The 12,071-nt window shown below is 38.4% G+C and overlaps 1 protein-coding gene across 1 annotated transcript in view; it reads right to left on the bottom strand.

Annotated features, from left to right (window-relative positions):
* Nucleotides 1-5: 5 nt before the first annotated feature.
* CENPP (centromere protein P) overlaps nt 6-12,071 on the bottom strand; it is a gene marked incomplete at its 3' end in the record, with an annotated part of 139,940 nt that continues 127,874 nt past the window's right edge. Inside the window, exons 7-9 of the mRNA XM_084292885.1 lie at nt 2,327-2,406; nt 485-576; nt 6-178 (exon numbers count right to left, since the gene is read on the bottom strand). Of these exons, the coding sequence (XP_084149011.1) occupies nt 6-178; nt 485-576; nt 2,327-2,406 (345 nt within the window). The remainder of the gene's footprint in view (nt 179-484; nt 577-2,326; nt 2,407-12,071) is intronic.

Here is a 12,071-nt window from a genome sequence, read left to right as displayed (position 1 = left end):
ATATCTTAATTAAAAGTACTTTTGAAATTGCTACCTCTTGTAAGTAATGCTGGAATTGATTTTTCCAAGCCAGCCACTTTGATCAGATTCTCGATTGCTGTCTCAATTCCAAACAGCAGCAGCATGCTTCGGAAGCAGGTAGGTGCATTTTCAAAAGGTGCCATTTTCCGCTCCAAGACTACAAGAATAATGTAAAAGCGAACATGATTTTCAAACAGGTATGCTGTGACTGAAAGTAGCTGTTAGGCTTGCATTTTAGGGTAAGGCAGGTTATCTGCTGTCTAAAAGAAGACACTTTTTTTGCAAGCCTCTTTAAAATAAATACGCAGGAAGTGAAGCTTATCTGCTTGCTAGATTTGGATTTGTTGGCCTGGCTGGGCTCTGCAAGATATATTTTATCTAAAGGGATGCTGGGCAAATAAAAGGGATAGGCATTCTCCTTAAAAGCTCAGAAATGGTCTGTCTCTGCAGAGAGTGACGTTACCTTGCTCTGGTACTTTAGTCAGAAGGTCCAGAACAGGTGTGGTTCTCCCTTCTTCATCTATATGTATCTTCCAGACAATCATTAATTCAAACCTGTATCATATCCAGAGAAAAGTTAGTTGTTAACTAGGCAACTGTCTTAGTTTCTTAAAATCAGAAAAAGTATGGGATTCAGGAGGTTCATGCTCATTGTGCTCTTAAACAAAATTCATGTCCGGTAATGCAACTCAGAGATCTTTGTATTTAGAAATGAGAAATTCTTAGATTTTTGAACCAAGGAAAATTGGTAATTTGTTGACAAGGGAAGGTTATTACTTCATTTCCAGGTACATTCAACTTTTTAAACTTCAAGAGGATTTTTTCCCCTAGTTCTTGGTTTTGTCTCTTACAAATTTTAAGTTTACAGAGCACAGTGGTAAAAACAATATGATATGCAAGAAAGAGAAGATTTCTCTGCAACCTGTGGTCTGATACTCTGCTAGATAGAGCATGAAAACAAACTCATTTCAGAAGAAATGTCTGCATAAACAGAGTGAGATTCTGGGCTTGCAATAAGATCCACCCCTGCAAAGTTTATGGCTCTTTTAGAATAATACACAGAGATAACTACAGCCAAGGCCTAGATCCCTGTATCCCTAGACCCTCCCGTTATTCCAAGAGTGTTTCTGGTGTTCTGCCTTATTTCCAGCTTTGGCGGTGGGACAAGATCACTGTACTGTAATAAAAGTGAACAGTTAGACAGTTGGCAGGGTAAGAGTTTTCCTAGTGGAGTACACAGAGATCAGTCTAAAACATTAGTGGTACCTTTGCTGCTTTAAAACAACCCATCTGCATTACTGCATTTGCTACGTGAAGCTTCAAGGATTTTTTCCTTTAAAATTATTTAAAAATGCAAACCTGACAGAATATGTCAAGCAGGGAGCCCAAATAAACCTAGCAAAGTAATACTAATAAATGACATTGAACAGTCGCATCAATCTAACTGATTTCCTTATAAAACAATGGAAGAATATAACTGTAGCTGCTTTCAGCAAAATGCTAAGTGATTTTCTTTACTTTCTTTAAGGGAAAGAAGAACAAGGAACTATGCTTAGCTTCAGTGATTTGTGATCATTGTACCTCCTCCCACAGAAAAAAGTAAGAGCTGTAAGCACTGGGTGTGACAGGCTGCGCAGGCCTTTGCGCTAGCAGGGATGAGCTCTTTTGTTCAGGCCAAGGGGCAGAAACTGCTGCTTTATCTGACAGAAGCAATTTGCCAGCGGCCCACCCGGCCACATTAAGAGGGCTGCTCAGCCTCTGTCCTCTGCCCATTGCTCTGATAACGTAATTCAGAAAGAAAACCAAGATGGAGCAAATGCAGTTGAACCTGATGTGTTTTCTGATGCAGGAGAGGAAGGATGCGTCCTGCCTTCCTGAACTTTGAATTCCAATTCTTCATTGTAATTTGAGCTTCCAAATCCAATATATTATTATTATTAATTATTATTATTACTGTTTTTTTTCTTAAAATGTAACAGTGGGCACACAAGGTAGCAATACAATTTGACTTCTCTAAGAAGGCAACGTGGAAACAGCCTGTACATGTACTACTTTTTTTTTTTCCTCTCTCATTGTTTTCAATGTGTCATTATAACCCTAAAATGTAACAGGCATCACCTAATCTCTGTGTTTAAGAAGTTCTACAAAGCAAAGAATAACTTAATTTTCAAGGAGAACTATGAGAGATTATCACTGTGCATTTTATGATCCTTTATCTACAAAAATCACTCCACAGTTGTAAGTAAAATTTGTCCCTTTTTCTTAAAAACAATACAAGCAAAATCCCATTCATGTATTGCCTTACCCTGGAAGTTTAGGATTCCTTAGAATCATGTAATCTCCCAGCTGTCCTTCTGGAAGGGCTACAACATCAGGATATTTGGCCTGTCAATAAACAGATTCAAAAGAGTATAAATTAGGTCACAGAAATCATAATAGACAAGGTGGCTTCTAGCTAGTAATGTCCCATTGCAAGGGACTTTTAAATACATAAGTTAATAGTGGCAGTATATTATAGTTAGAAGTAACAATAGTAATTGTAAAAAATTCTGATGTTTGTATTTTTTTAAAGTATCATTCATATGGTATCAACAGACATTTAATTTGATAACATCACAATAAAAAACAGGATTGTGCAGGAACAAACACGTCTGAGAAGTCCTAGTGCAAGACATAGGAAAGTGTGAAATAACATTTTAAATTAAGTTCTGTTAATTTGGTTTAATAACACATTATAATACATCACCATTTCACAAAAAATCCACAAACCAAACCTCTGTGATTTAGTTACCCTTACTGTATGATACTCTCTATTCCTTTCGAGAAACAGGATTGGCAAGCTTTGAAAGGATAAAGTAATAAAGGCAATGAGATACCAAAATAACCACTTCTCAAAATCTAATGGGACAGCAGAAAACTACAGAACATATAAAACGATTGACTGCTGTTAAACAGCCACTTTACTGGGAATTTGAGCTATTTACAATTACTGCAGTGTGCTAAGATGGCTCATTGAGCAGTCATCCCATTACTGTTTTGTTACTGCATTTAATACTTTACAGTCTTCAATATGGGTATCTTGAATTACCCCAAACACATAACTTTTGCTAAAACTATTTGAAAGCATGTAAAAAAAAACCAACCCAAATAGTAGCTATGTGTGCATCTTTCAGATATTATGCAATATGTAAGATGACAATTTACTCGAAGAACAAGAGGAGCTCCATATGCATCAAAATACTGAGAAAAAAACCACTTAATTACTGTATCCTGCAGGGACATGCTATTAACAAGCTCTTTTTTTTTTTTTTTTTTTTTTTTTTTATGTTGAGGACTTTAACACTCTACTTGCTTGTACTGCCTTATGTACTTGATGCTAACCCCTGTTCCAAAAACCGCACTTTATATGAAGTGTGAAAAGACTGTCAGCCTAAGTCATTCTGCAGAGCTCAGAGGGCAAGTGGTATGTCTGACGGAAAAGGAGCAGGAGAGCTCATCTTTGAAAGGCGCTGGAGAAAATGAGTTAGGTTTTATAGGATTACACCTCATCTGGCATACTGAAATTGCTACCAGATGTGAACTTGCTCTGTTGTAGGAATTTATGACAAACTGAGGGGGGGTTGTGCAGAATGCCAAATGACATAAAACACATGGAATTTGCCAATTTAAGTTTTTAGAGTATCTAGAGTATTATATATTATATTATTATGGGGATAAAGACCACAACGCACCCGGAGAACAAAGATGTATAAAAGGCAACAAAGTGCATAGTAGTTATAGCACAAAAATGATACTGGCCTAATAACACAATGATTTTTTTCAGCTTCATTCCCTGTGGAATTATGCTCCTCTGATGCCAAAAGTTTTCCAGGCTTTCTTTCTCAATAACAAATATCAGAGAGATGGGCTACGTGCCTTTGTTTGTCTGGTATCTCAGAATCTAGGAGTCTCTTTAGTTCCAGGTTGCAAACCCTAAAATTATGACTACTTGAATCTGCTGAACTCAACTCTTAAGTTCCTCATTGACAGGAGATCTCAAGTGCAGCATAGCTGAGCACTGAGTCACGCTTTATCTTCATCCGCCCATACTGAGACCTTTGGGAATCACAACAGAAAATAGAGAAACTAGGTAAGAGTTCCCATTTTCAAAATGCACCCATTACTTGTTTGAAAGTGAGCTCCCGTGCAGCTGCCATGATCGGTGCTTTTTCCTCCAACTAGTGGGTGGTATTTTTTGTACAGAAAACAGAGGTATCTCAAGGACATCACAAAATACACAACTGCCCTCCCTTGTACATGGGAGCGACTGCTTTGGTGAGTTTTGCACACAGGAAGCAGTTGTTCTGTGCCTTACTGAATGCAAGAGTTTTGGCAATCAGTCTGAAGGCTGTGAGAATCTGATCCTGTGTGTCATTCACAGGGTTTGGGATAAAATCCAGCTTCTTAGCAGGAAAGATCCTATCTTAGCAATCCATCAAACACCCAAAAAAGCCAAAACAGAAATACCCACATCTCTTTTCAGACACATTACGTTCTAAAACTGAAGGGTTTGGAGCAGCACGAGGCAGTGCCTCACCCAGAGCTAGACAAGGTTGTGCTCCTCTCCCTGGCCGACTCCTCAGCGCGAGGGTGTGGCAGAAGCAGCAAGTCAAGCTACAGCACCCGAGGGGAAGCGAGCAGTGTTAAATGCTGGCCATTTGAGAGCCAGGAAACAGTAGCACCCTCTACCTTTCCTTCACTGTGTGTAAAATGTAATGACTATAGCTCAGGTGAAACGTGCATCTGGCACAAGTATGGAAGAGTCAGGCAGAGAGTAGACAAAAGCTGCCCCAGTCCTTACATGACCACACTTCCAAGTGCACTCTGTAGGTACTGGGTTTTCCCCTCACATTCTCTTTTGTGTAGCTGCCAGTTTTCTAGGTTTTCCTCTGGGGATAAAGAAAGCCAAGCAATAACTGGAGCAACAGAATGACCTGATCCACTCGTGGGTCTCTTGGGAAGTACCTCCTAGGGAATCTCACAAGCTGGACAGAGGACAACTGAAGATGTCACGTCAACTACTGTGATACCAGATGGGAAAGATCAGCTACCACTGCATTAAACAAAAACTGACTTCAATCACAAAGTATCTTTCCTCAGATGACTTTTAAATGTCAGTTCATGATCAAACCCAAAAGCCCATGCTATTATTATTTTGGACAGAAATAGTTTTTCCAGATCCTTCAGGAGTCCAAGGAGGGAATCCTATGGGAACTTTTTGTCAGAAGACAAAAATAACAGAAATAGTCTCAAATCACGAGGGGACTCATGAAGAGACTCATCATGATTGAATACACAATCTTCCCTTGCTCCCATGGCAGATTTTACACAGACACGCACACACAGAGCAATCTGAGTGAATAAACTTCTAGGATGTGTTTTTAATCAAAACACATTATTCTTCAACGATTTAAATCTGCTTTGCAACTTTCTGCATACTAGAGCTTTTCTAAGAAAGATATTTGAAAATATTCAGCTTGCCATCTAAAAGCTGGCAAATTCCTTCTAGCCCATTCACCAGAACACACGCTGCTCTGCTCTTAGATGGAACACCAGTTCACGCTGCTACTAATTTTGAGTTCCATAAGAAGTACCGTACATAAAGACTGCTAGGTAAGTCGTGCTACCAGGAATCCATCCGTAATCGTAAGCTACTTCCAACTTTATCAAAAGTGCTACACTTTGGCTCTGATGCAGGGCAGTTTATGTTTGTTTTGCTCAACTGCACATCATCCGCTGAAGTCATCCTGGTAGCATCAAAGCCTGTACTAATATCAGTATAAGTTCAGGAATTCAAACACAAGTTATTTGCAAAAAAATGATGAAAATTCTAACTACTGTAGAATACCAATAACAACATGATTACATTTCAGAAGCATTAAACATTCAAGCCCACAGTAACCAGTCTGCTAACCACCGCAAAAATTCAGGTCAATCCCTTAACAGCCCTCGCCAACAAGCAGCCACCAAGCATAGGACATCCTGGGGTAGGACATCCCAGTGTACTGACTCCACGTGCTCCTGAGGAGATGGTCTGACCTAAAAGTATCTCTGGTTCTCCAACAGCCTCATTCTCTGGTTTTAACTCAGCCTCATTACTGAATTACAGTAGTCTAACTCAAGTAATGCAAAGTAATTACTAACTCAAAATCCCAGAATGGCTGAGGCTGACAGGACCCCTGGAGGTCGCCTTCTCCAACCCTGTGCTCCAGCACAGGGAGCCCAGCCCCATGCCCAGGCGGCCCCTCCAAGGAGGAGCCCTCAGCACCTTGGGGCAGCCCGTGCCAGGGCTGCGGCACCTGCCCAGCACAGACATGCTGCCTGAGATAAATTCTTAGTCTCAAGTCACCAACTATGGTAATTGTTATAAACTGAAAATTGCATACACCATTTCAATAGATTTTCTTTCTAGAAATGTAATTTTAGTCACTTGGAGTAGTTTCATTTTTAGATATTGGATAATACATTTATTAATGCATTTCAATTAACTGAAAGATGTTACTCTGTGAGACAGCTGTCACCAACATGAATATAGAACAAAGATTTATCCTTGCATTTTTTTGAGACTTCTTTTGAAATGAAAATCAACTCTACCTAAATATAGTTTCCTTGAAGCTTTTGGAGGACTGAAAGATGGCCTAAAAAGCAAAATTTCTCCAGTAATTTTTGTGTGTGTTCATATGCAGAACACGCAGGAATGTGCTACCCTGTACAACCTTGCTGAATACAGTTACCAGCAGGTCAGATGCTGCTTTTCTCAAGTGGCCTCTAGCACTGCCCAAACCCAATGGTTCAGCTCCCCCTTCTGCAGTCATGTCTAATTATACGGTAATTCCACGAGAGGTAAGACTCCATTTACAGCCTCTTCTCATGCCAAGATCATGCTTAAAATTTTAAAAGACCTTTTAAAAACTAATAACACAATAAATTCTATTCATTTTCATCCTTCTTTACCTATTGGATTAATAACATTGATGGTACAGGGAGGGCTGTGCATGCTTAAATTATATTTTCCTATTGGTCTCTTGGTCAAAATGAGATTCCAGAACTGTCAGACTTGAATAACAGTCACAGAAACACAAGGAAAACAGGACTGCTGAGGCCTCAGCACTACCCAAAGGATTGGAAAAAATTGTGGTCAAAATAGGATGTTCTAATAACAGGCTGCTAGAGAGGGGCATACTGTTAGCTTCTGCATCACCGCTTCATGTGGTGGAGACAAACAAAGACAGTTTGGTTTGTTCCTGAAATGACAATGTTCTAAACTAAGATCAATTATTTAAATTAGAGGAAATATGGCAATCTTTTCAGGAAGTAAACAATGTATTTAAGAAAATCTCAGTTAAAGCATATATCTACAAACACTACTAGCACATCAGAGCACATCAACTTTCATTAAATCATCATTGCATATTTAGGAACATGGCAGCATGCTTTTATTTTTGGATAAGCATAAATATCAATTTGTAGCAACTGGGATACGTAACAAATTATAGCTATGAAAATTAGTTGTACTGCTGCATGAGAATACCTGACAAAGCTGTTTTTTAAACAATAAAATATGGATGATAGAATTATAAAAGGAAAAGGACAGAGTCAAAGCCTTAGGTACAAAAAAGCCTCAAGAAGCTTGGGCTCCTACAAACACAACCAACGTAACTGAGTTGAACAAGGTAAGGAGACCTAAAGCTGGGAAGCACCGAGATCTGTACCACAAGCTACTGACCTGTGTAACCTGGGGTCCTCAAAATAAAAATGTGTGTTCAATGCACTTCAACAAAGGTCAAATTGCATTTGTTAAAAGCCTCATGATCAATCAAAGTGTTAGGGATAGCAGTGTAGGCATGGAGATAGTATTTCGTTAAAACTCTGATTAAAAGCAAAATCAGTTTATGAAGAAGCGGTATTAAATTTTTAAACAGCTATTAGAAAAGTTTTTACTACTTTCTAGCTGCTTCTAGACCCAGTTCTTAGAAAAATAACCCAACATGTATCATGTGTTTTTGCATGCTGTATCTATATGGATATAAAGATATATATAGATATATAATAAAGATATAATTTCTACTCTGAAGACTGCCTAAATTGCTTTGCAAGGGCTAGAATTATGATATCTTCGACTATTTAAAGAATGGTACGTTGAAAGTTTAAAGCATAAAGGACCTCAAAAGTCATGACAGGGTCTCATTTTGTGCAATTAAGGGAACTGAAACCAAGAAAAGACAATGCACTCTTCCCCTTCACCTAAATTACACAGCATAAAAACACTGTTTGAAAAAGGAATTTATGAAACTGCACCACTCACAATTATGTCTCAGAATAAACACAGCTCCTATCTAAGTAAACATTTTCCTTGACTAGAACAGTCCTGCTGGCAATCTGTAAATTACACAAACCCTAAGTGTGTTCAGAACCAACAACCAACTCTTCAAAAAAGACACAGACAAGGAAAAAGTAGTTTTGTCTATGTAACCATCATATAACATCTTGCACAGCGATCAGTTTGCTTCACGTAAAGCTAAAACCACAAGTGATACAGGTGATTCATTATGAATGCCACACTTGACAGGGAAAATCTTTGCAGAAAAAGTTTACCAAGATTTCCTTACAAGCTCAGGATAAGCCTGGTTTCCTCCAGTAGCATAGCTATGTACAGCTGGTTGCTCTGAATGGAAATTGCTCCGTATCCACCTAATTGCAGATCAGTTTTTTCCAGCGGACTGGAGTTAGTTGCAGATCACTTAGTTAAGGTTGACTCATACAGCATTCCTCAACACCTTGAGGTCAGGTCAATGCCTTAAAATAGTACCCAATACCTGGTACACCTGGGAGGAAGTCTTTTCTCATCAGCAGCCTAAAGCCTCTGTAGCAGCAGCAAACTGACAAAGAAGTTTCTTTATTATTATTTATTTATTCTTCAGTTGATTACAGCTTCACCTTTTTCAACCAGCACTCTATTTCCATTGCCCTTTATTTTCCTTTTGCACATTTCCATAACGTTATTTTTCACATTTTATTCAACCATGATTTCTGCAGTATATGGCTCAGTTTGTCACTGTTCCCCTCAAAATGAAAAGCAGATTCCCTTCCAAAAACTGTACTGTTCCTTCATAATTTTACTCATTTTTCTGTACTGTTTTTAGCCAGTAGAGAAGTCTGAGGGGCTGAAGTCAGCCAAATTCTTCTTCTCATTGCCTGAATAGAGACTACAGCGGCTGGTACACGTATAGCACACACTTACTGCTAATACTTGTATGTATATACATACCTTACAAAGGTGCACTGACAGTCTAATAACCACAATGTGCCACCTGATTGAAGGTGAAAGTAATGCAGTACTTTCTGCTTGGTAAAACAAGCTGCTGTGGTGTATATACCAAGAAGCACCTGTCAGCTACTCATCTACCCCCTCTTGAGAAAATGGAGGCAGCGAAACACCTTTCTTTTAGCATCCCATGTGCCTCAATATAGCATGCATACATTTCTTGATATAACTGTATTAATTTTAACATACTGTTTGCATTTTCATAACTGTACCTAGGCTGCATGCCTACAGAAGAACTAAACCTGCATTACCTACACCCACACATACATACTGCTGTGCATCTTACAAAACATTTCCTTTCAATAACACTTTGTCATATGGTAACCACATGGTTATTTGCAACCTAATTACAGGAGACTAGGAATAAATTACATACTAGAGGTCTATTTACTTATTTTTTTTAATGTGAGGAAAAACAAATGAAAATGAAACCTCTAAAAGAACAGGAAGAGGTACACAATAAACAGTGAACACAGAAGTTGCAAATGTTTTTTTCTTTTTTTCTTCTTGGTGGGGAAGCGATGAACCTTATGTGCATTATTTCCCTTTACAATTATTGGGGCAAGGGATTTCCTCTAGTTTATGAAAAATTATACTCCTGAGCAATGATGAGTGCACACTTACAAAACGTTTCAAAAGTAACAGCACCAAGGCAGTGGCACTTTATTCCCTTATTCCTTACCTTTTTTTTTCTATAGTAAATGGGCAAACTGGAAATGAGAGCACACTTCTCTAGAACAGACAAGACTTGCAGGCTTGCTTGCTCTGCCTTCAGAGCCTTTGCATTCCCACAGCAGCCAGCCAGCACGACCGCTAGGCTCCAACTGAGCATCACCTCTTGATGCTGCTCTCCTGGACACCTGCTGGGAACACTCAATGCAGTGGGCCATAGGCAAGAGAATACAAAAAGTCTGGAAACCATGAATGCTCCTGCTGTTACTGGGTAACCTGCAGTGCAATCCAGCCAGATGTGTCCTCTGGAACTGCCCAGATGTTGCATATCTCACAAAAGCCTGTACTACTCCCGGAAAGCAGTCTGCCAGACCTACCAATTGGTGCAAGCATATACACAGAACAGGCTTGCCATCTGCCTCTTGGGGACAGAATGTTCCCCATTGTTTATTCTTGTATCAGCCATTACTGACTGTCCACTTAAACCGAAGAAAAATAATACTTTTTTTTTTTTTTTTTTTTCCCCTCTGAATTAAAAGCTTTAAGGCTTATTTGTTATTTTATTTAACTTTAAAAATACACTATCTGAATACTAAGCTGTCTGTAGAGCCATTTTCTGGGTACTCATCTGCACAGCTGAATCCAGGACACAGGAATTGATGCGTCTATTGCAGCAGAGCATTAACCGTGCACCTGGACATTTTATTTTTTTTCAGTGGCATTCTACCATCAGCCAATGGAGCTCAGCAGTTCTGTTCTTCCTCCACAAATTTACAGATGTACTGTTTTTTCTGTCTTCTATTTTGAAACTCCTGCCCTACACCTCTGTGATTAAGTATTATTCAACACATCTTGATGGTAAATGTAATATAAAAAGCACTGTATGAAAACCAGCAGATATATCTAATTTAGTAAGAGATACTAAGAAGTCAAAGACGGTATGGAGAACAAAAAGATTATGACAAAGAAAAAATAATGCCGTGTTACAAAACAGTGTGAAGAACAAAAATCTGGGAAGAAATAATCGTGAGTCAGAAAGAAAGGCATTTTTAGGAGAGAAATTAAGCTAAGTTTATGTTTTCTTCCCTTACAACAGAAGCAAGTTACTTTACAGATCCTTAAATATTTTCCTTTATGGAAGATGCTGAAAGATCCTCTCTAAGCCTTTTTGATGGCTTAATAAAAGGGTCAAGGATTGCACAAAGCAACTTAGATTCAACATACCACAGAAATGTTGCTTATCTAAAGTGTGACCCAACTCGCTTTTGTGCAGTTTACATTATCAGACTCATCCAGACAGCACATTTAAAGCGTAATATAAATAAAAACATCTGAATTTAGTTAACATCTTGGCTTTAAAGCTGTGTGAGTTTTTTAGTTTTTTTTTTTTATTTTCCAAGTACCATGGTGCATTTTAAAAAACAGTCATAGGACACAACCCAAACCATCTAGTTCCTCTAAGTAAGCAAGTAAGCTCAGCATTAGGCATTTACTTTCTTCAAAATATGACTAAAGAAGGTTTTCAGACAAGGTATTCAGCTTATGTTCATTATTTACTATTGCAGTTATTTCAGCTTGACTGTGGGTCAGGTAGAGGATGGAAGTACATGGTTAAGGAAAAGAGGCAGTCTTCAACTACTGTTAATCAATAAAACTCCATTATTTTTTACTATTAGAAGAAGAGCTGCACATTGGAACAGTAACTGGAGTTCTTTGAGATACGTTATCCCTGTTAAGATAATGTACATGCTTCTGAGATGAGAGAATTGTTTCCTTGACTTCATTAGCCATTGAATCAGTTCATGTAACTACCTGGTAATTATCATAAATATAACATACTCAAAATATGTATGACCAATTGCTGTGCAGCACCAACACAAAGAAAGAAGGATGGCTAAAAGAACAGAACAGAATAAAGTAGTGTAATAAACTTGAGTCAGTACTAGTTCTTAATACTGACTGCCAGTGTATAGACCAAATATAGGAAAGTTATTTGGTGTTTTGTTCAAACAAA

Source organism: Netta rufina (genome assembly GCF_964035555.1).
Source record: "Netta rufina genome assembly, chromosome: 10".
Lineage (NCBI taxonomy): Eukaryota > Metazoa > Chordata > Aves > Anseriformes > Anatidae > Netta > Netta rufina.
The sequence above is the reverse complement of the archived record's forward strand: the minus strand, read 5'-3'. Positions and strand labels throughout refer to the sequence as shown.